Source organism: Melanotaenia boesemani, chromosome 21, assembly GCF_017639745.1.
Source record: "Melanotaenia boesemani isolate fMelBoe1 chromosome 21, fMelBoe1.pri, whole genome shotgun sequence".
NCBI classification, from domain to species: domain Eukaryota; kingdom Metazoa; phylum Chordata; class Actinopteri; order Atheriniformes; family Melanotaeniidae; genus Melanotaenia; species Melanotaenia boesemani.
The window spans coordinates 14,090,149-14,110,449 of record NC_055702.1 but is presented as its reverse complement, the minus strand read 5'-3'; the positions used below and the strand labels follow the sequence as shown (position 1 = coordinate 14,110,449).

The 20,301-nt window shown below is 36.2% G+C and overlaps 1 protein-coding gene across 1 annotated transcript in view; it reads right to left on the bottom strand.

The window, feature by feature from the left end:
* The window catches only part of nrg3b (neuregulin 3b), a 203,231-nt gene that overhangs the window by 80,190 nt on the left and 102,740 nt on the right, over nucleotides 1-20,301 (bottom strand). Inside the window, exon 2 of the mRNA XM_041974342.1 lies at nucleotides 19,345-19,480. Coding sequence (XP_041830276.1) covers nucleotides 19,345-19,480 — 136 coding nt within the window. The remainder of the gene's footprint in view (nucleotides 1-19,344; nucleotides 19,481-20,301) is intronic.

Genomic DNA, 20,301 nt, shown 5'->3' with positions numbered 1-20,301 from the left:
TTTTAAATTAAACACCGAGAACACATCACAGAGAGATTTATATGGTTGAGGTTGCAGAATGTAGAAAAAAAGACAGGAAACAACACTTAAAAGTGGCCAAACCAGGAAGGTTTAGAAGAACAGTATCCCAGTTAACGTCAGGCAACCCCAGAACTGCTGAAAGTTCTTCAGGACAATGCTGCACGAGGGAAGAGTGTTATACTTCCCTTAAGCATCTCTCTGCTTCTCTGCTCTCATCCTGCACACTGAGTGCTGTCTAGTGCAGCAAATGCATTCAAGTACAATCAGCCACTTATTTTGTATTTGTATATTTTGTTAAGTTCTTAAGGTTAACATGTTTGTTACATTTAACAGGTTAAGTTTTATAGTTGCAAAGATTGTAAACATATATACTAAGAGTATTGTGCTATCTAATACTGTGTATTCATTTTCATATCTTTGTCCATTATTCCACAGCCTTATAAATACATTAAAATTAAATAAAAATGTAACTACAATTGCTCTCCCTACACATTAACCTCGCTATCAACGGCGTTGGATCAATTTATATTGACGAACAGAATTTACATTCATCAGCCTGTGGCATCTGTTGCTATCAGTGTGCTAGCATAAACTTTTATCGGTTTATAATCTCTAAATATATTAATCTAGATGGTGACAATCCGTCAACATATTTATTTACTCCTGTCAAGTTGATTTCGATGCACAACTGATATGGAAATATGACTATTAAAACATCTTACCTTGAAGAAGTGTAGCTCCGACAATCTGCTCCATTGAAATACATTGACCGTCGCTTAGCTTTTGCTAACTTCCGGGAACTTTTGAGGGGCTCCATACGCCGCCATTGCTGTGAAAAAACTGAACCATTGCAGTGAACGGAGATGGCGCCACTCTCTCTCTAGAGGCACACTAGATGGGACCAACCTCCGGAACCTCTGCTCTTCTGTTATTGGACGACTACAGTCCCGCACTTCCTCTCTGCCAGCCAACCAGAAGGATCCAGGCCTTCAAAAAGGAGGGAGCACCAGCACTTCCCAGTCGGCGGCCCACAGCTCGCCAACTGGGATTGCATACAGACGTGGCTGGTCTGAGTAATCCTTGTGGTTTTTGTAAGTGCATTTAGAATTCCCTTAGTTTAGTACACGGTTGTGTTTGTTTGTGGTTGAGATAATTGAGGATATATGCTCTCAGCGTGTGTGAGTAGCTTTTGAGTTAAGGTTTATAGCAGATTTTGGTTTGTAGTTTAAATAGTTTTTGGTTTGTATTGAAGGCTACCGTTTGGTATTGCATTTTGGTTTGGTTTGTATATAAAGCTCCATTTTGGTTAAGAGTAAGATTTTGGATTTGTATTAGTTATCGATCTCAATTCCCCTGGATTTGAGACGGGGTTGTAACAATAGCTTATAGTTTGTCAGTAGTTTTATGTAATGTACTGTTTTTCTATTCCATATTTACTGGTGTAAATTAGCTTTTAGCTAGCTCCAGTGCAGTCGTATGATGGTGCATTGTCCCTGCCAAATAAACAATAAACTGACATTGAGATTTTCCACAGGATTGCCATTTTCACCAGTTTGTATTACATCACAGTGAATCTATTAAATTATTAAAAAAAATTTATCGATTAATCACATCTTAAAAATTAATTAACCATGATTAATCATGATTAATCACCATTTGCAACTGAAATATACCTGTTTTTACCATTTTGTATCAACAGAAAGAACATTTTTTTTTTACATTAGATTATCACTTTAGTTGTAATAATCTGTTCAATAATTCATAAAAATTTGTGCTCATTTGTGCCCCTCTTTTCCTGGTCAATGTCCCTGCCTTTGTATCTCAGAACTTGTTCATAATTTCTCTCATCACATTCATGGCCTATAAATGATCAGACCTGCGTCTCCAACATCTACAGAGTACCAACATATATGTTTACATGGACAAATATTTCATCTGTCCAAATGAAATCAGTTTGATGGATATTCCAGCTGACATGTTTACATGGATGCTAGATAAAGTGATCCGATCAATTGTATTTACACAATGGACAGTTTTAAAACGATTTTTTTTTTTTTAATTTCTAGCCTTTTGACCATCAAAATGTTCAATAATCCTTAACTTGTTCGGTTTCTAACAAAGACATATCCACCACAGTCCCATTCTGTTTTGCTGCCGCCATTTTTCAAGTCTTCCCTGAAATTTGTTACGTCTCATAACCCCCATGTGTTTCAAGCATGCACAGAAACAACATACCTCAGAAAATAATTGGAACGAGAGTATACATGGTTATTTTTTATCGTAAAAAAGGTTTAAATCACGCCTCTCAAACAGACTGAGGCCGATCGGTTCAGCTGACATGTTTACATACGCGTTACTTACACGTTTTTATTTTGATTGGACGTTCAGTTGAATTAAAAGTGCTCCATTTAAACATGGCTAATGATTTAGAGAAGACATCCCCTTGCTTCCTTTTGCTGTTTCACTCTCAGCCTATGTCAGAACCTGATCTATCTTTACAGATGTGTGCATGGCTGTTTAATAACTAGCGGATTTTAAAGCTGTGTCACTAGCAAACCTCATTAATACTGAAAATGTATATGAAATAAAGGCAAAAAAAAACATTTCTTTGGGGATAAATATGTGCTGGTATGAACCATGAACTGCTAGTTTCCTCCTTCTCACCTCAACAACAAACAAACGCAACAAGAGAGACGACACTTGCGAGAGAAAAGCAGATCGGATGATCACCAACATAATAATTCACAAAACAGATGTGAGGAGTGTTAATTCTGTTAAAAATTTTAACGCAATTAATGACATAAATTAACTTCCACCGTTAACGCGTTATTTTTGACAGCCTTACTTAAGAGATTTTAAATTGAATTAACAGAAAAGCTTGTTAGATTGCAACCAGCTTAGCTCGGAGCCTGCAAACTGTTCTTCTAGGTAGGCTAAAAGCTCCTTCTTCTCAGTCCACACAGCAAAGACTGTCTTTATCTCCCTTGTCCTAAGATGACATTTCAGCCACAGAAATACTGTTACGCTGACATTTAGTTGTTAACTACAGCTGGGCACTAACCAAAGCCTCATTGTGCCAACCTCTATCAGATTCATTCATCTACACAATCAAATATGAAATACCCATTAGAGGTTTGGTTGGGAGTGACGGTTAGGACAGATTATCTGGTAGAATGAAAGCATTACAATTTATCCATCCATCTTAATCACTCTAATTGACCTGTGGATAGTTCTGAGCCATCCTGATAATACGAGAACAGTTGGTTCTCAATGCACGAGAGAGTTCTTTAAAGAGGATCACCTGCCACTGCAAATTCTATGGTGTTGTTTTTTTTCCATGTACAAACACATATTAGTTTATGACATAATCATGTGCATGCTAATGCAAATGTGATCACTTGGGATGGTGTGAGATACAGCTTGGCGTCACTGTGTCTGTTTCAGATCAGAAGTCAGAAGGATTATATCCTGGTTGTATGGAACGGGTGCATGATTACTATGAAGTAGAATTTAAAGTTGGATCACATTTGTTAAACACCTGTTTTCCTCAATCGACCATGAAATTACACTGGTTCCTCTCCTTATCTAGCATAGTTATTAATCTTATTACTTATTTTGCCACACAGTTTCTAATTGTTTTGTTTTACAAGCAAAATTTTATTAGAGCTTTTAACAGCTTCAGAATGGATTAGTTTGCCATCTTTCTCCTCACTGTGTATGGATTTGTATGTCAGCTAGGGTAATGGGATCATTGATTTGTTCATTCATTCCTTTATTTGTCTTGCCAAGTCTAGTAAAACGGATTGCTGTGGAGTTTGCTGCATCATACAGTCTGTGTTTTGTGCAGTTAAATTCAGCCATATTGAGTGCAGACTCAGGTCCACAGCTACCCTCTTGTAGACAGATTGTCAGTACAACTCAGAACAATTTTGTGCCCCATTTATGTTGTCTTATATTAATTTGATTCATAATCCAAATAGTGAGACCCAGTTGTAGGTAAAGGATGAAACTCACATTTTTAAGTATAGCCTTGTATAGTCTTACTGGGTTTCCTCTGATAAGGACTTCATTCATGTTAAAATACCCGAAGTTGCTTAAACTCTCACTATTTATAGACAAACACCAGCCCAGAATTTCACCCAGCTTCATGAATTCAGCGAGAGATTTTAGGGGGTGGGTGCACACTCATTTGCACACATTTGCATGTCATTAGCACTTCAAACCTCCAAACTTGAAAGGCTTTCCTTGTGAAGACACTCTAATCTTTCTCTCTCTCAGTTTCTCTCTTTCTTTGCTGCTATACTTTCTCCCATGCAGGTCTCTCTCACAAAAGTAGTGATTAAGAAGCTCAGGACATCAATTAGAAAGTTTAACCCTCCGTACAGTCATGAGTTTCTGGGGTATTGACACTGATAATGTGCTTGTGTTGTAGGTCTTTCTGTGTCAGCTTACACCATATACCAGACAGAACTAGCTAAAAAAAAGTCAACTCCTAAATGCAAAAATAACTAAATCTAGACATTTAATAGAGAATTTTTCCTCTTATTTAAAAACATTCATTACTGTAATGATATCATAACTGATATTGACATTTTGAGATAATTGTGATTAGAAAACATGGACGCTAAAAAGAAATTCAGTTGTTTCCCAGCATGCTTCAACACATTCAATAAGAGTGAAACCAATTTGACATGTGAAAAAAAGGGCTAATCCGTGGAATAAATTGCATATCAAAAGAAAAAAATGTTGATTTTCCAACTTTATTACCTTTATTACTTTATTTTTCTGTCTTCAAACACATGATAAGTAAAACAGCTCACTCTGTGCCTTATCCAGCGTAAACCAGGAGGTTGTGGATGAACTTAAAGGGAAAGAGAGTTGCCTTTGCCCTGAGTTTCATAGACAACATCAGTGATGAGCAGAAGACTGGCACACTTGCAAGAATTTGAACAAAATGTCCACTTTTCCAACACCCAAAACCTAAAAATATTTCAAAGCTCTGTGGTATTATCTGAAAAAAGAGGCACACTTTAGTCATCTACAGCTTATTAGTTGTGAATGCAGTTCACAAACAATTATTTTTCATAATTTCTTGAGTCCCTAGAGTTTATTTTATTTATTTTTAGCTTTGTATTGCTACTTGTTTATTAAAATATGTCGTCTTCAATACAGCTTTCTATTGTTTTCTTTAACTTTACCATGTAAACATAACTCTGACAGCCCTAATTCATTTTATTTTCATAGAGTTAATTATCAGTGATATTTTTACTAGTGGTGAGATGAGATGACTTGACATTGAAGCTAGTGTCCAGTAGTTGAGTGTCTTTGCATCTAGCTCAAGGAAATTTGGCCAAGATTCAGTGACAGATACTGCAGTATTTTCAGAGTAGTGAAAGCAACCCTGCAGCTCACCACACATACTAAATAAAGCTGAAATAACAGCATCACCAATAAAAAAATAAAAACATACTGACAGGTAACCAGACTAGAGATGCATTCTCTCACTTCATTATTTACTGTGTAAACAGGTCAAGAAGAGCACAGATCATTAATATCTTGACTTACTTGAAGCTATTTCTGAGTTTCTTTATGTTATGTGGATGGGCTCAGTATTTCTTATTCTCAACAGGAATTATCAAAGTATAACAGAGCTTGAAGTCAAAGCTCCATCCTGGAGATTTCTTTAGTAACATCAAAGAAGCTGTGTCAAACAAGATGTGAGTCTTCACAGTCCACGTACACAAGAATTGCTTGAATTCAAATCAGGCTTTTGCTTTAAGAACAATGTGTTTTTTGTTGATGAAAACTGCAGCAATGACACCAATGATGTTTAAGACACTACTTTGCAATAAACATAAAGGCTTTAGCATCACATGTTTTATATAAAACGTGCCAGGATACAATTTTTTTATCTAGAAAATGGCTTTGACTAATGTCTTTCAGCACAGTCTCAGCTGTGTAGTTATAAAGTTCATATTAACGGCCTTTTTAAATACAGTCATTTTGAAATGAGTGTGTTTGCAGCCGCATTTTCAGCTAATGCACACAGCTAATGGCGCCTTAATCATCTTTTGTCTGCTAGTGGCAGCTTGTAAAACCCAACTGAAAATAAAAGCATGCGTTTGTTTGTCTCTGTGTAAAATCAAGGACAAATTGTTTCAAATATAAGTATGAATTACATCTGTAAACTGCTCATATACTGTGTGAGAGAGGGAAGCTTGACAACAGCTACATAAGGGAGAAGACCAAGGATATATGTGTCACGTTGCTGCAGTGTTACTTTTTTATTTTTACTTCTTGTTGATCCCAAACTGTTCACCAGGGCAAAACAGACTCTTGTCAGGCCTTAGCATTGGGAAACTTTCTTTGAAAAGGTATGATTAGGTTTTGGTTGTTTTTTTTTTGTTTGTTTGTTTTTTTGTTTTTTTCAAAAGACAAAACAATAGAGGAGCTGAGGATAAAAATGAGGCTTCCAGTATTTCACCTTCAATGAGTACATAATGTTAAACTAGCTTTGGGTTAACAAAGACTAGCTTGTGAGCCTGTTTTCACTGGTAATTTGGCAAAGAAATGACAGGATCCTTCCTTTATGTTGACATCAGTCTGTTGCTGGCCAACATCAAGCCCGCTGCCACTGAACTTGCCGACTTTTCCCTCATGCATGTATGCAGCATGAAACAACACACTTGAAATGACATGCCTCACTACACAGCCACACCTCTGTTGAGCACTCTGCCACGACACAGAAGAAATGCATTTATTACATCACTGTTTCAGAAGGGAAGAATATCAGCAACAATGGAGATTTGCATAAAAATATAATGGGTGGGTTTCAAGCTGGCCACATGACAGACTGAAATGTTTCATTCTAATTCACAGAGACCACATCAGATGTGTGTGAGTCAGCACTCTTGGCTCCTGCTAGTGAAGCCCATGTAATCACTGTGATGCATGGTTTATGAGAATTAAAAGGTGGCATTATACATTAATAATTACACAATAACTTAGTTAAAGCCATTATAAATGTATGAAACAAGTTAAATGGATTAATTACAAAGAATGCATATCAATAGTTAACAATTTCCTTGAACTGGATAAATTAGGTTAGTCTGTTATAGCTACTGATATGATTTGTTCTGATTAGTTTTGTTACTTTTTTGCAGGTAAGGCATGAAATTCTGTTTCTTATTGAAACCACTGAAATTAGGTCATATTTTTGCAACTTATCTTTCAGCTATAAGATAATACTCTATTCCTTCTTAATGCCACAAACATCTATTTGTGTTGACAGAAAAATGTTATTCCCTGATTGCTTGTTATTTTCCAGACAACATGCATTTAAGTCTCTGTTGCCTGATAATTTGTCTCAGTTTGAGACAGGTTGAGGTGGAACAATGGGATTTCTTTCTGCTACCATCTCTTCCCATTTGTTACTTGTCTTAATTAAATTCAAATTCAATTCAGGACTGCTCTATCAATAAGAACGGACAGTTTTCCTTGTGCAGTACGAAAGAAAATCCTCCTGTGAGAAGGGAAAATAGAGAATCACACCAGATTATTTGACAATGAAGTATCACCTCTGCTCGCTTTTCTATTTTTTTTCCCATGGACTCACATTTTCCTTCATGCATTTAAGTTATCACTTTTTTCTTTTGTTTTGTTTGTTAATTTTCCACAGTCCGCTTTCTTGTGTTGCATTATACCAGCTGATCTGTTACTTGTATTTGATGCACCTCTGAGGATAAAATATACAAGCTGCAGCTCAGTTAAAGCTCATGCAGATGGTCCAGGGAATCACGTTTGATGGAGAGAAACTAAAATAAGAAACACACAGGAGCATAGAGGAAAAATACAAGATTCTTCTGATAACATTATAAATATTTGTCCACTCATCCTGCAAAAGATCATTCTGTGCCAGAAAAAGAAATTTTAATGTAGATATATTTTGCCTACTCTAGGCATCAGGAAACCAATGCCAGCAGCTTAAAAGCCAGTGCACAGTGAGGTTGATTATTATGAAAATGTATCTTTCCTCATCACATGTCTACCTGTAATGATTATACTCAGTGGAGCTCCCTCTGGTGGAGCATAGAATGAACAGGTCTGTGCTGCTTCTGATTTCTGATCTGAGAGAATCAACCATTATATATACATGAGATGGGAGGAAGACAGATTCTGCCTTGCTAGACACATTCATAGAAACAAACAAAATAGTAATTCATGTAAGTATCCTATACATAATGAGCCCATGGGTCTGTGATCCTAGGGAGAGAGCAGCACACACACGACGGGTACTCCATGGTAAAACCGGTAGAGACCCATCTGCATGTTGTGGCTGCAGAAATCAAAGTGTTGTTTCTGTGCTTAAACATGATGATGTCTCTATATGGACTCTACTGTGTCCACTACTGAAAATCATTTAGTTTCAACATCAGTAATGAGAAGCAGCTGTTATCCTTCACCAGCTGAGCTCACAATAAAATAACAAGTAAAGTGCTGCAGGCAACAATCCGGGGTTGTGCCGCCGCTGCTACCTTCAAATCCAATACAGTCGCTTCATAGTGGTTACAATCAAATACTGTGTATTTACTTTGGGTGCTTTGATGTGGCAAAGGGAGAGTAGAGGGAGATGTTGTGTTGATGTATATGCTGGTTGTTATCTTGTTTGCGAGTCTCCTAGGCTTTGCAAACACAATTGTGCAGATATTTCCTCGAGAAATGTAATTTAGAAAATTAAATGGAATAAAATGTTCTATACACCAATGGTGTATACAGGGAAAATCAAGTGATATCCAGGTATCAAAATACGTTCATTTAAATTAAAGTATTTACAGGGTTTTGTTTTTGTGCAACCCCTGCCCGAAAAGGCAACCTGTAAAGTGAGTAAATGGGGGGAGTAAAGGGGTGACATGTGGATACTTAGAAGATTTTGTTATTGGCCTTGCAGCAGCATTCTGGACAAACTGAAGATATTCCAGAGATTTTTTTATTTAAACATAAAAACAGAGTGACAATAGTCAGATATGACAAAAGTTTACTCAGCTAGGCAACATTTTTTTAAATGATAAAAACAAGAACAAACCAGGAATTTAATGTGAGCATCCAAAAATCAAGAGTTACCCCAAGGTTCCTGACTGTGGGCTTAATAATGAGGCAAGTGGGCCAGTACTCTTATCTAAGGGAGAAATCTGTCAGTGGCATAATCAAGGACTCCAATTTTTCATTATTCAGTTGAAGAAGGCTGTCATTCATCCAACTCCTGACAGCATCCAAACACCCAAGCAAGATCTGTATCTACTTTCTGAGGTTTAAAAGAAATATATCATGAGCATAAAAATGATAAGAAATGTCTTTAAAGGAGCCTAAAATATGCTGCAGAGGGAACAGATAAAAATAAACAAAAGGCCCCAGAACAAGCATGGTAGCCTCAAAACTCACATGTGCTTTTGTATGGTATTTGGTGTTATAGGTGAGCTGATATTTGATTTTGGGCTGTTCTCTTATAATATTGTTATTCCAAGTTAGTTTTTCAGGTTTTCAGAAAAGTTGACAATCTTCCCCAAAAGACCCCCGCTGTCAAAGAGACATTTTACAAGGTTCTCTCATAATCTGATCATCTGCCTTGACAGGTGTGCACATTTTACTTTAAGCAGTGCAGTAACTGGTATCTGACCTAATATGCTGCTGATTATTTTATTCAAATGCACAAAAGCATCAAGACTGCTCCTGTGCATTCTCATTTCAGGTCAAAGCCACACTACAACATGTTTGCTAAACAATATGAAGAGATTTTGTGTACTAGTGTTAGGCGTCTTCCTAACAATCCTGCTTTATTCTCTATGTGAATTTAGCCTTTTGCTCTCCATTAAAGCTTATAGTTTTGCATTTCCAACTGAATATTTTTGTAGTTTCTTATTAATTTCTTATTTCAGGTTTTGTCGTATATAACACAGGTAACATGCATATGAGGGAATACAATTTATCAAATAGAAAATAATAATCCAATCTCAGTCAAAGAATGTTTTGTTTTATAAATTATTAGAGATTTACATAACGGTACCCTTGTATTAAAAAAAAGTAATGCTTGGCAGAGAAAAGGCTATTAAACTGAGTATTTTTTAAACTAAGCTGGAAATGTAAAACAGCAGTAACACCATGTGAATGTTTTAACTGTCTGGAGGCATGGTGAATTTTTTTGACAACATGTCCGTCCCATGCACATTATGTCCTGTGGCTTGAAAAAAATCCTTTGTTTGTTGCATATGGACATGCCAGTCTTTCATCTGCAGTGTTTGGGTGATGGGTCTGCCTAATGAAAAATTTAATTCTGAAAGACAGAAGCATGGGTAGAATAATCTGTCATGCGTACGGATTTGTATGCATACACTGGTGTGTATTGGTAGGAAGATATCTATAAACTTCTGTCTTTCTTGCAGAGGTGTTTTGAATAGATTAGGAGATACCGAATGACAGACTTCACTTCTATTGTGGTAAAGCAAATTTTTTATTTTTTTTAAGGAAGCGTTGAGAAATGGGCAAACTTCTTTTAATTCTGCATGGTGATGATTTAGAGTAGTGTTGTGATTGCAGTGATGGAAAGTGGGTAGGTGTAGCCTTTGTCAGATCTTAATGCACCTAATATTTAACCAAATAAACTATGTAGCAATATATATATATATATATATATATATGTGTGTGTGTGTGTGTGTGTGTGGAGGTGAAGTTAAGGAAAGTCATAAAAGCATAAAATAGGGTTATCTGAATGGCAGATGTGCTGCTCATGTTCATGGTTGTTTTTTCACTTATTTAGCTTTTCCTTAATGTTTGTGTATTATTACTGATGCATTTTCATGGACAGATTGTGGCCCAAGTCCATTCAATTCAAAGACCAGGTTGGGTGCAGCTTTCCATTACAATAAGTGTAACTTTTACAGTGAACAAAATTGATCGTGGCAAGTCAGGATGGTGTAAAATTTGCCCAGATAGCAAAAATGTTACTTACTCAAGGCCTTACCTAAGACCATTTTATTTGGATAAGATATGGTTGCACATATTGGGGGTGGCAAAGTTGACTAAAAAACAGATTTGAGTCGAGCTTCTTCTGACTGACGATTTAACTCTATGACTTTGAGGGTACACTTTTATTTGAATCACAAACAGAATGTGCCAACTGAGATATGAGGCCAGGTGCTGGGTTTGTCAAGGAAATTTACCAACAGGTAATTCTGCTCCCACGTTTACAATTGTGTGGCTTTCATACAGCAGCTGGGTGGGGAAGCGGGGGACATGGCCCATTGGCTTTAAGCCTGGAGACCATCCTCCCTATAGCAGGATGGATCAGCAGAGGAACGACAGCATCGTGGATTAGTGCAGCCTGTCAAGGTCTGACGGTGAAGTGACAATTTAATCGCTGAACTGGCTTTTCACAGAAAAAAATGAAGATGAGAGTAAGAAAAACAGGAAGAGAAAGTTAAGAGGCTATGGTCTTCATTTATATGATGCAATTTGTCATATCAGATTCTGTTAATGCTGCTGTCAACGTCTCCTGAGTCCTGAAAATATAAACAGGCTCAGAGAGACAGACAAACCCCACACAGGCACTCTTAGCTTATCCTTGAGCGCAACCCTACAGCAAACTATCAATAGGAAAAAGCTGTTTTCCTCATGAAGACCAGAGCACCGCAGAGGCTTTCTTTAAACTCCTTTTGTAAGGATACTTGTGCTTCGTCATCGGGATGCACAAGCATGGTGTTATAACACCAAGTATTTTTCTAGAGAGATAGTAGTTTTAAAAGTTCAATTAACATCTGCATAGATGGCGTTTGAAGCCATAAAGTCATAAAGCAAATCAGTGATGTAATGTCAGCTGTGGACAAAACAATCAAATGTGCAAATTTTGCTATAAATTATTCACAGCAGCAGTCATTCATACCTTTAGTTGGCAATTATTTTAATGTTTGAACAATCAGAATCGTTACATTAATTATAATGCAAATGACAAAGCATTTGACGTACAGTATACTCACCGCAGCTATCTAAATATAAGTGAGTCAACTTTTTTTTTTTAGTTTCTGTCTCCACAGTAATGAAGGAAGAAGTTACCATGGTAATAGTAGACATGAGCCACATTTTGTTTGCCAAGCTTTGAGTGCGCACACATTAGCTAAGAGACACACACACACACACACACACAAGGATATCAAGATCATCTTCTAAGCTGAGAAGAAGAAAAGCAAAACCATTAAACATGGTTTTCAAAGGCACGTATGTACATAAAGACATGGGCAAGCCTGACTTTCTACTCTATGATTATTATTATAAATAGCAGCAACTACTTCATTTTGCTTGTTCACTGTCTGTCAAACTAATTCCAGTGGCTTTGGCTTTAACAGAACCTATAATTAATGATACTTTGATCAGCTAACATTTTTCATTTGATCAAAAGTCAGTGCTCATTATTACAGGATCAACACATCTGTATTCAATCTTTTCTGTTTGGCTGTCTCAGACTGACTGTCTTTCTTTAAGATTTGACCAAATTCAGGCAACTGCATTATTTATACTCATAATTCCATCACATTGGAACAAAGGTGGAGATTAAGAAGGTAAACTGTCATTTTTCATAACATCTATTAAAATGCAAAATGCCTCTTGCTTAATTCTCTCCTCTCAACAACGTCTGGCATTGTAATTTTCCATTTTTTATATTATCTTCATGGATTTGCATATCACTCAGAATGAAACATATTCAAAGCTCATAGTAATGGATTATTGGATATAATAAAATGGGACAATATATAGAATGTTAAGTCAAATACATGTATTTTCTCCTCCTGTTTGGCTGCTTTAACTTCAGATCAAACTTGCCGCAGTTTTGCATCATCAGTTACTACCCCCAAGCTGTCAGACTACTGAACTCATAATAATACTGCACTAAACTACTTGCTACCTATTACTGTGCAGCCATACTATGTGCAATACGAAATTCACTTGAAGCAATATTACAACCCGTGAAATACTCTACTTACACCTTATTTTTAATCCTACCCGCACCTTTGTAGTAAAATATATTTTATTATACTTCTTACTATATTGTTTACGTATTTCTCTTGCATTTATTTCTCTTTTAACAAGTACTATTATTGCATGCTGTTAGTACTTGATTATTTTTGCGAGTCAAACGGTTCCCCTCATCCCAAGCACTTCATTGCATTGTTGACCCTGTGTCGAAACTGCACATGACAAATAAACAATCCTGAATCTTGAATCTTGAATCTTGAAATCTGCACAACACAAGACAGTCTGTGAAAATGGATTGTTTATACAGAATGCTCATGCGAGTAAGGAAGCATTCTGTAAAAACAGAGACTACTTTCCCATTTTAATTTGTTTTAAAAAAATTCCATTTAAGTCAAGCAAAATGAAAAAATGCAACATAATTTGAGGGTGCTGCAGAAATGATAGCGGTCTGATAAAGCTGATGCAGGTAAGCAAGCAGAATAAACAAGGTTTGTTGCATTGTATGTATTGAGTAAAACAATGTCGGATTATTATTATCATTGTTGTGTCCCAAAAATATGATGAGATCCTGGCCAGAGAGCTATTGTTTTTTTTTGTTTTTTTTTGTTATTGTATGAGTCCTATTTGAGAAATTGGTCTCTGCTAGCTGTTATATAAATGGTTAAGACATTGTGTGAGATATGAATACATTTTTACTCTTATATGTTTCTGTGTTTTTTCCATTTTGATGAAAGAAAATCTTTTTGACATCCCAATTATCACACAATTCTAGTTAACGAAGACATTTCAAATCATCTCAGAAATACAGAAGCACACTTCTGGGTGTTTTAATATTATTAACACTGCTGACTGTTTGAACAGGCTGCAATATGACACTTAAGTTCCCAGCAGTTCTCACAGGATCATGGGAACATGTATCATCTCTTCCATTGCTAGTTTAAAGGCTCACCATATTAACTTAGACAAGCACAAGATGTTTTACCAGAGGAACACAATGTCAATCCACAGCAAACAAAGCCAAATTCAAAAGTGAAACCTAAGTTGGAGCCTTTTAAACAACCTGCAGAACTCACTGTTATATGAAAACCAGAGAAAACCTGACATTGCTCCATTCCTCTCTTCATGAAACTTTTTAGTTGAGGAACATATTTTGTTGAAGCTCCCTGTTCCATACAGTATAGGACTCACATAAACGTGCACATGGCTGCATTATCTACCAAAACACAACTAATTAGAGAGAAAAATAAATACGGTAAGAACATCATTACATATCTCCATACAGTAAAGAATTGGTTGGATTTAATTTGGTAATACCTTTATCCTTGGGGCCTCCTGTTCATGTGCCATAGTTATCTTGACCAGCTAGCTGTGGCTAACAAGCCTTTCTTTCAAAGAAGCCTTGTTATGGCCACAGTTCTGAATAATGCGTAGGATAAAGGCTCATACTGCTCTATATGTCAAGAAGGGGAAAAGAAAAACTTTAGCCAAAGTTACTTTAGAGGGAGTTTTATTCTAGACTGTGAGTGCAGGGTTGCTGAATATGGGAATGAGGAAATAGGAATAGGAAATGACTGGGTTTGACGGCCAGCTCAACCACACCTCTAGAAAATGTGTTCCTCTGGCGTTATTCTATCTATTTATTTTTTAACCATTTTAAAGACTATATGCTTTCTACATTTTTGTACTTGATGAACATGACATATCAGGCCCAAAGAAAGATTACGTCATAAAAATCATGTTTTTCCTCCTCCCGAGGGCAGGTTTGACACAAATCTGCATCTGTGCTGTACAATATCCCCATTAAACTCTTTTAATTATTTGCAATGTGTGCTCACATCAGCCTTTAGGAATATGAAATATTTGTTTCATAGTTACACTTACACTAATATAGAAAATGTATTTTAGTAGAAGCATGACAGTAGCTGCCATGTATTCCAATGTTTTTCCTGCCTAAATTTCAGGGTTATATTAAGATTTTATACACTTCACTAAATTATATTTATTGTCATATTTTCATATGCAGTAGATCTTATACATAATGCAGTAGAACTGGTAGTTATTTTAGTCCTCTTACAAAAAGAAATAACTTTAAAACCCTCAGACCTAAACAGAAAATATTGTGTGCTATCTGCTTGTAACTTTTTGTTACTAACCAAAGATAGTCAGCCTTTTTGACAAATTGAAATAATGGCATGATTTAACATTAATTAAAAGTGTGCCATAAATATCACAGTTATTTATGCAGTGACAGCTCTGTATGTGACTGGGCTGTCATTGATGAGCTCTATGCTCTAAATGCCACAGCACTGACGGAAAAAGTAGGTCTTAAACTTACATTTGCATGTTTATTTTGGGAGCCTTATTAGCATTAGCAAACATGAGAACTGGGCAGGAGGAGTTGAGAATAGGAGGTGTAGGATGAGGAAAGCCATAAAACAATTCCCAAATTCAAAACTGTGCTCTCATCCAAAGATTTAGGTGTTTCCAGATTATTCTGACAGATTATTTGTCTTATGCTGGAAAATGTTAGAAACTATCTAACCTTTTAGGGTGAAGTGGCCTGGAGAAAAAGATTACATAAAACAAGGCTCCACTTGGCCACATTTATTTATTTATTTATTTGCACTTTAGAAAATGACTAAGGAGGTCAGCAGTTTTCAAATCGCAGCCCTGATCTGGTCTTGCTAGAAGGGATGATTGTATTCTTCGCACTCCTAAACATGCCTTATGTTTCATTTTCTTCAACATCCGGATTTACGGTGAAGCTTAATATTTCTGACAATACTGTGCACAGTGCATGAATATCGTAAGAGCACAACATTAATTCTACAAATATTTGCGGCTTTTTGCCGTCTGCTCATATGTTTGAGTCAAAAGGAGAAAAAAACAAGGACAGTCATTTTCAGCAAACAAGCTCGCGTGAACAGACTTTCCACATCCTACTCTGTGCTGTGTAGGTTGTGAGCAGTTATTACTGTTTGCACATTTGCTAAAATGGGGAACAAATTAGGTTTGTTGCAGGAATTGGGGCACCGAAGAAAAGAAACAAATAAAACTTCTTTTTTTGAAAATATCTGTAGAAAAAATAAAAATACTAAATGTTTAAGCCTTAACTCTTTGAGCCCTGTGCCCTATTTTCTATGCATCTGCCCAAAAATTGCATACCCATGATAAAATGATAAAGAACATATTTACAAACTCTACAAGTTTTAGTAGAGACAGTTTATGGGAAGCCCCCAAAATGGCACAGTTAACACTATTTATTTCAACGTCCTCTGATCGGTGGACCCTGGGTTTTTAAAAGGTTAACAAAACCTAAGAAATATTTTAAATGGTTATTTTATGCATTAGTCTTTTAAGGTAAAATAAACTGGGAATGAAAACAACCAGGTCCCTCCTAGTTTATACATCCACATGGCAGTGATTTTTGAGTTAAATAACCATATTCTTCTGACTTACTGACAGGCAAAAGACTTCAGAAGAAGCACTTACAAACCTGTAATCACGCTCTCTAACAACATGTGCTCAGCTTAAGAGAAACTGTCAGACGGTGTCTCCAGGTTAGGCCCTCAAGTCTCTCCAGCGTCCCATATTCAATCATTCAACTGTCTCTAATTATAGCCCAAAGTGAGGTAGCTCTGAGGCTTCAGGGTTTCTTGATGCTGTCACCCAGGTGATACATTTGAAATTTCTGTGTCTGCCTCCATGACGTGAGATGAAGCTTCAAGCCTTAGCTGTCATAATTTAGTGAATATGTGCTGAAAACATGAATTTTTAAATCAGACTTGTATCACACAAAAGATTTTTTTTATGTGTCAAATCTGTGACGTTGCAATTTTTTTTTTTTTTTATAAACTGAATATTTTAACTATATGGTTAATTGACTGTAATTAATAATAAAATGTGAGGTTGAGGTTTTAAAGTTTTAAGACCTTATTTACTGCAAGTTATTTATAATGCAACAGGTTTGTGTTTTTGTGTGATTTTTAAATGAAATTTTAATCCTTGTAATTCAAGGTAGGTGTGCTAATGAGCTGTTTTTTAATTCAGCACCATTCACCTCTTCCCTCAGAGAAACTTTCTTATGTTTTTCTCGTGTATTTTTAAAGTGATGCATTTTTAAAATTATATATCAGAGACACCTCTCATTTGAAATGGATAATGTGTGTTGGTCTGTGAGAGCAAGCTGATATGTCAAAACATAGAAAAAAAGGCAGAAGATGAAAACTGGGAGAGAGTACTGGGACAATCTATGTGTAATACACACATAACCACAGTTGTATGAGTTATAAGAATGCAGCATTGCTATGTGTGGGGGATTTTGGAGCACCATTAAATATTGAAATTAAATATCCAAGAGCTAAAACAGCAATAAACAAACAGAGAAAAAAGGGACTGGGGTCAGGAGGTTTGGGCACCCCTGATCAAAATATCTGCCACTGCGAATCACTAAGTGAATAGAAAATGACTTGCATTCTGAAAGGCATAAAATTAAAGTTGACACATTGCTTTAATATTTTAAGTATGATTTCCCTGCATGACCTGAAATTAGAAACACTCCCTTTGGCAAATATCCCAGCCTATAATTCCTTTTCTGGGACTTTTTCAGTAACATTCTGAGGTCCTTCTACAAATTTTGGCAGATTTTACTCAGGTTGATGACCACAATAATGAAATCAAACTTTTAGTTTTTTACTTCAGTGGACCGTTTTGGATCTTCATGCCCTTATAGGAACCATTATGAAATCAAATTAGCATTTTTTACTACAGGATATTTGCTTCTGTAGTGGTGTTAGTAGGTAAATTTTTTATCTACTGAGCTAAAAGTTATGTATAACACTGGCTGGACCCCAAACCCAAAGTTTGATGGAGACTTCCTTGTGCTTAACAGGTGGAGAGGCATTTTTTTCATGAAATTCTGCACCCATTTACTCCAAATACACTTTTTATCACTGCTGCCAAAAAAGTTTCATGTTAACTTCAGCTGTCCTCGGGACTCTTTTTTTTTCACATTGCATCAGGATTGTTTAGATTTTAATTGAAAACTTCTCAAACTGAATTTTGTGGTGAAGTTGCAGGAAAAGTTCTCTTCTCATGACTGTTTGCAGTGTACCACCACTTCAGAGCTCACAGAAAGTCCCACAAGCAGCTCTCTTGGAAAGCTTTTGCAGTTCTGTAGACCTCAATTTGACCTCGATCACTCCTAATTACACTGAAAACTAAGAAAACTTCTTCCTGAAAACGATTTGCTATCTCCCCATTGACTTTGTGGGTATCAATTATTTCAGTCATACCTAGTGGAGGCCGAAGCAGCCAACTGTTAGAAAAAAAAGTTTCACAATATACCAAAGCTTTAACATTGGCAGCACCTGCCTCTCCTTGAAATGAATCTGAACATGCCATGGCCATAGAGCTGCTAAGATATGGTAATATAATTTGCTTTCTAATGTCTGTTAACTGTATGTTCCTCCACTTCCTTCTTTTCAGATATGTTTGTACTTTGTTCTGAATGCTTTATCAAGAAATGTAGCTTTTCCTCTGATGTAATATAATTAGATGGTATGCCAGAGTAGAGAAGTAGAGAAGTAATCACAGGCATCAAAATATACCTTGGACTGCACTTATTTGTTCCACAAAGTTAATTTAGCCAATTGACGGCATTTAAATTATGCCACATTTTGGGAGGCATAAAAATAGACCATGAGCCTATTTACTGGATTCATTGATTCTCTTGGGCAATCAGAGTGAGGGACTCTCTGGGTAAAACAAAAAGGAATAAAAGAGAAAATAAAATTTCAAACCACAGGGGGAAAAAAAATATATATATCAGTTTCTTTTAAGTAAGATCAAAGACTGATCTTGCAAGAGCTCCTTCTTTACACCTTCCATTAAAATGTGCCGCAGATGGAAAGGGTCATATCAGACAACATTTATCCCAAGGTTAATACATGACGAAGAGCTATTTCTTAAAATTGCAATCATTATTAAAGCTTTTGTCAGACCAAAGTGAAGACAGGGGTTTCATCATATTTGCTCCCCATGTGCCTCCTAGTTGAATCTGTGTGGAAATACTTCTTTCATTTCCTTCCATGTATAGACCAGAGAATTAAACCATTAGTAGTCTGGGTAATCATGAAAGCTGCAATTGTGCAACAATTTTCCACTTTTTATGTTACAGTACTCAGAAAAGACAGTTTGAAGGGAAGTTCCCTTTTTTAATGAAAATGACCTTCATCTAGAGAGGAAATGACGGTGCTCAGAAAGAAATAATGTGTCTGACACTTGTTAACACATGACACTCACCTGCAGTGTCTGTGAACACCAGCCACAGTTTCGATGATTGAGCACTCTCCTTCATTCAGGCAAAAGGCTAGATCTTTGTCCTCCACGCATGGCTTGAAGACCTCAGAGCGTAGACTAGGAAGTGTTGGGGCCAGAGCTGAGGACAGAAACAAATACAAAATAATTTAGTTTACAAAAGGATGAGTTTAAAAAAAACAAACTTTTATAATTTTAATTATAGAACATCTTAAACAGATATAGCGCCTTTATCGTTACCAAATCATTTATGTTGGTGCTTGAGTTTTTCCTACATAATAACCTCCTTATCACACTAAGATGGTTGCTTTAGAGGCTGGAAATAAGAAAAAAGTGTTAGCACTCTATTCCTGAAGTTAAAACTATTTATCTGAATACCCCCTTTTCTGACAATGTATTACTTTTACTTGTTACAATTTACAACACAATAAAACACAAATATCTGTGTTTTCTATTCATTACATTTTTCAAAAGTAGCTTGTTACTTTTAGTATTTATTAGTGAGGAATTATGGATTATTTTTTATTATGAATCACTGTTGCCATCTTCACACCGAGTTTGTACACCAGTGACTTGGGTCAAAATATCTCTGATGCTAATATGCATTTTTATGCTGATGATACAGTTATTTACTGTTATGAAACATCTCTCACTCAGGCCACTGAAATCCTGCAGGAAGCTTTTGTTGCTGTCCAGCATTCACTTCTTAAGTTAAAATTAGTCCTCAGTGCTGACAAGACTAAGCTAATGTTGTTTTCTAATAAGAAGGTGCCCAAAACTATTCCAGTAGTATCCACTCTTGGAGGGAATGTCATAGAGGTTGTTCTTGAATACAAGTACCTTGGAGCCTTGATTGATGACTCCCCCACGTTTAAACCACACATAGAAAAACTTGTAAAGAAACTAGGCTTAAACTGGGTTTTTTCTTGCTTAATAAGTTGT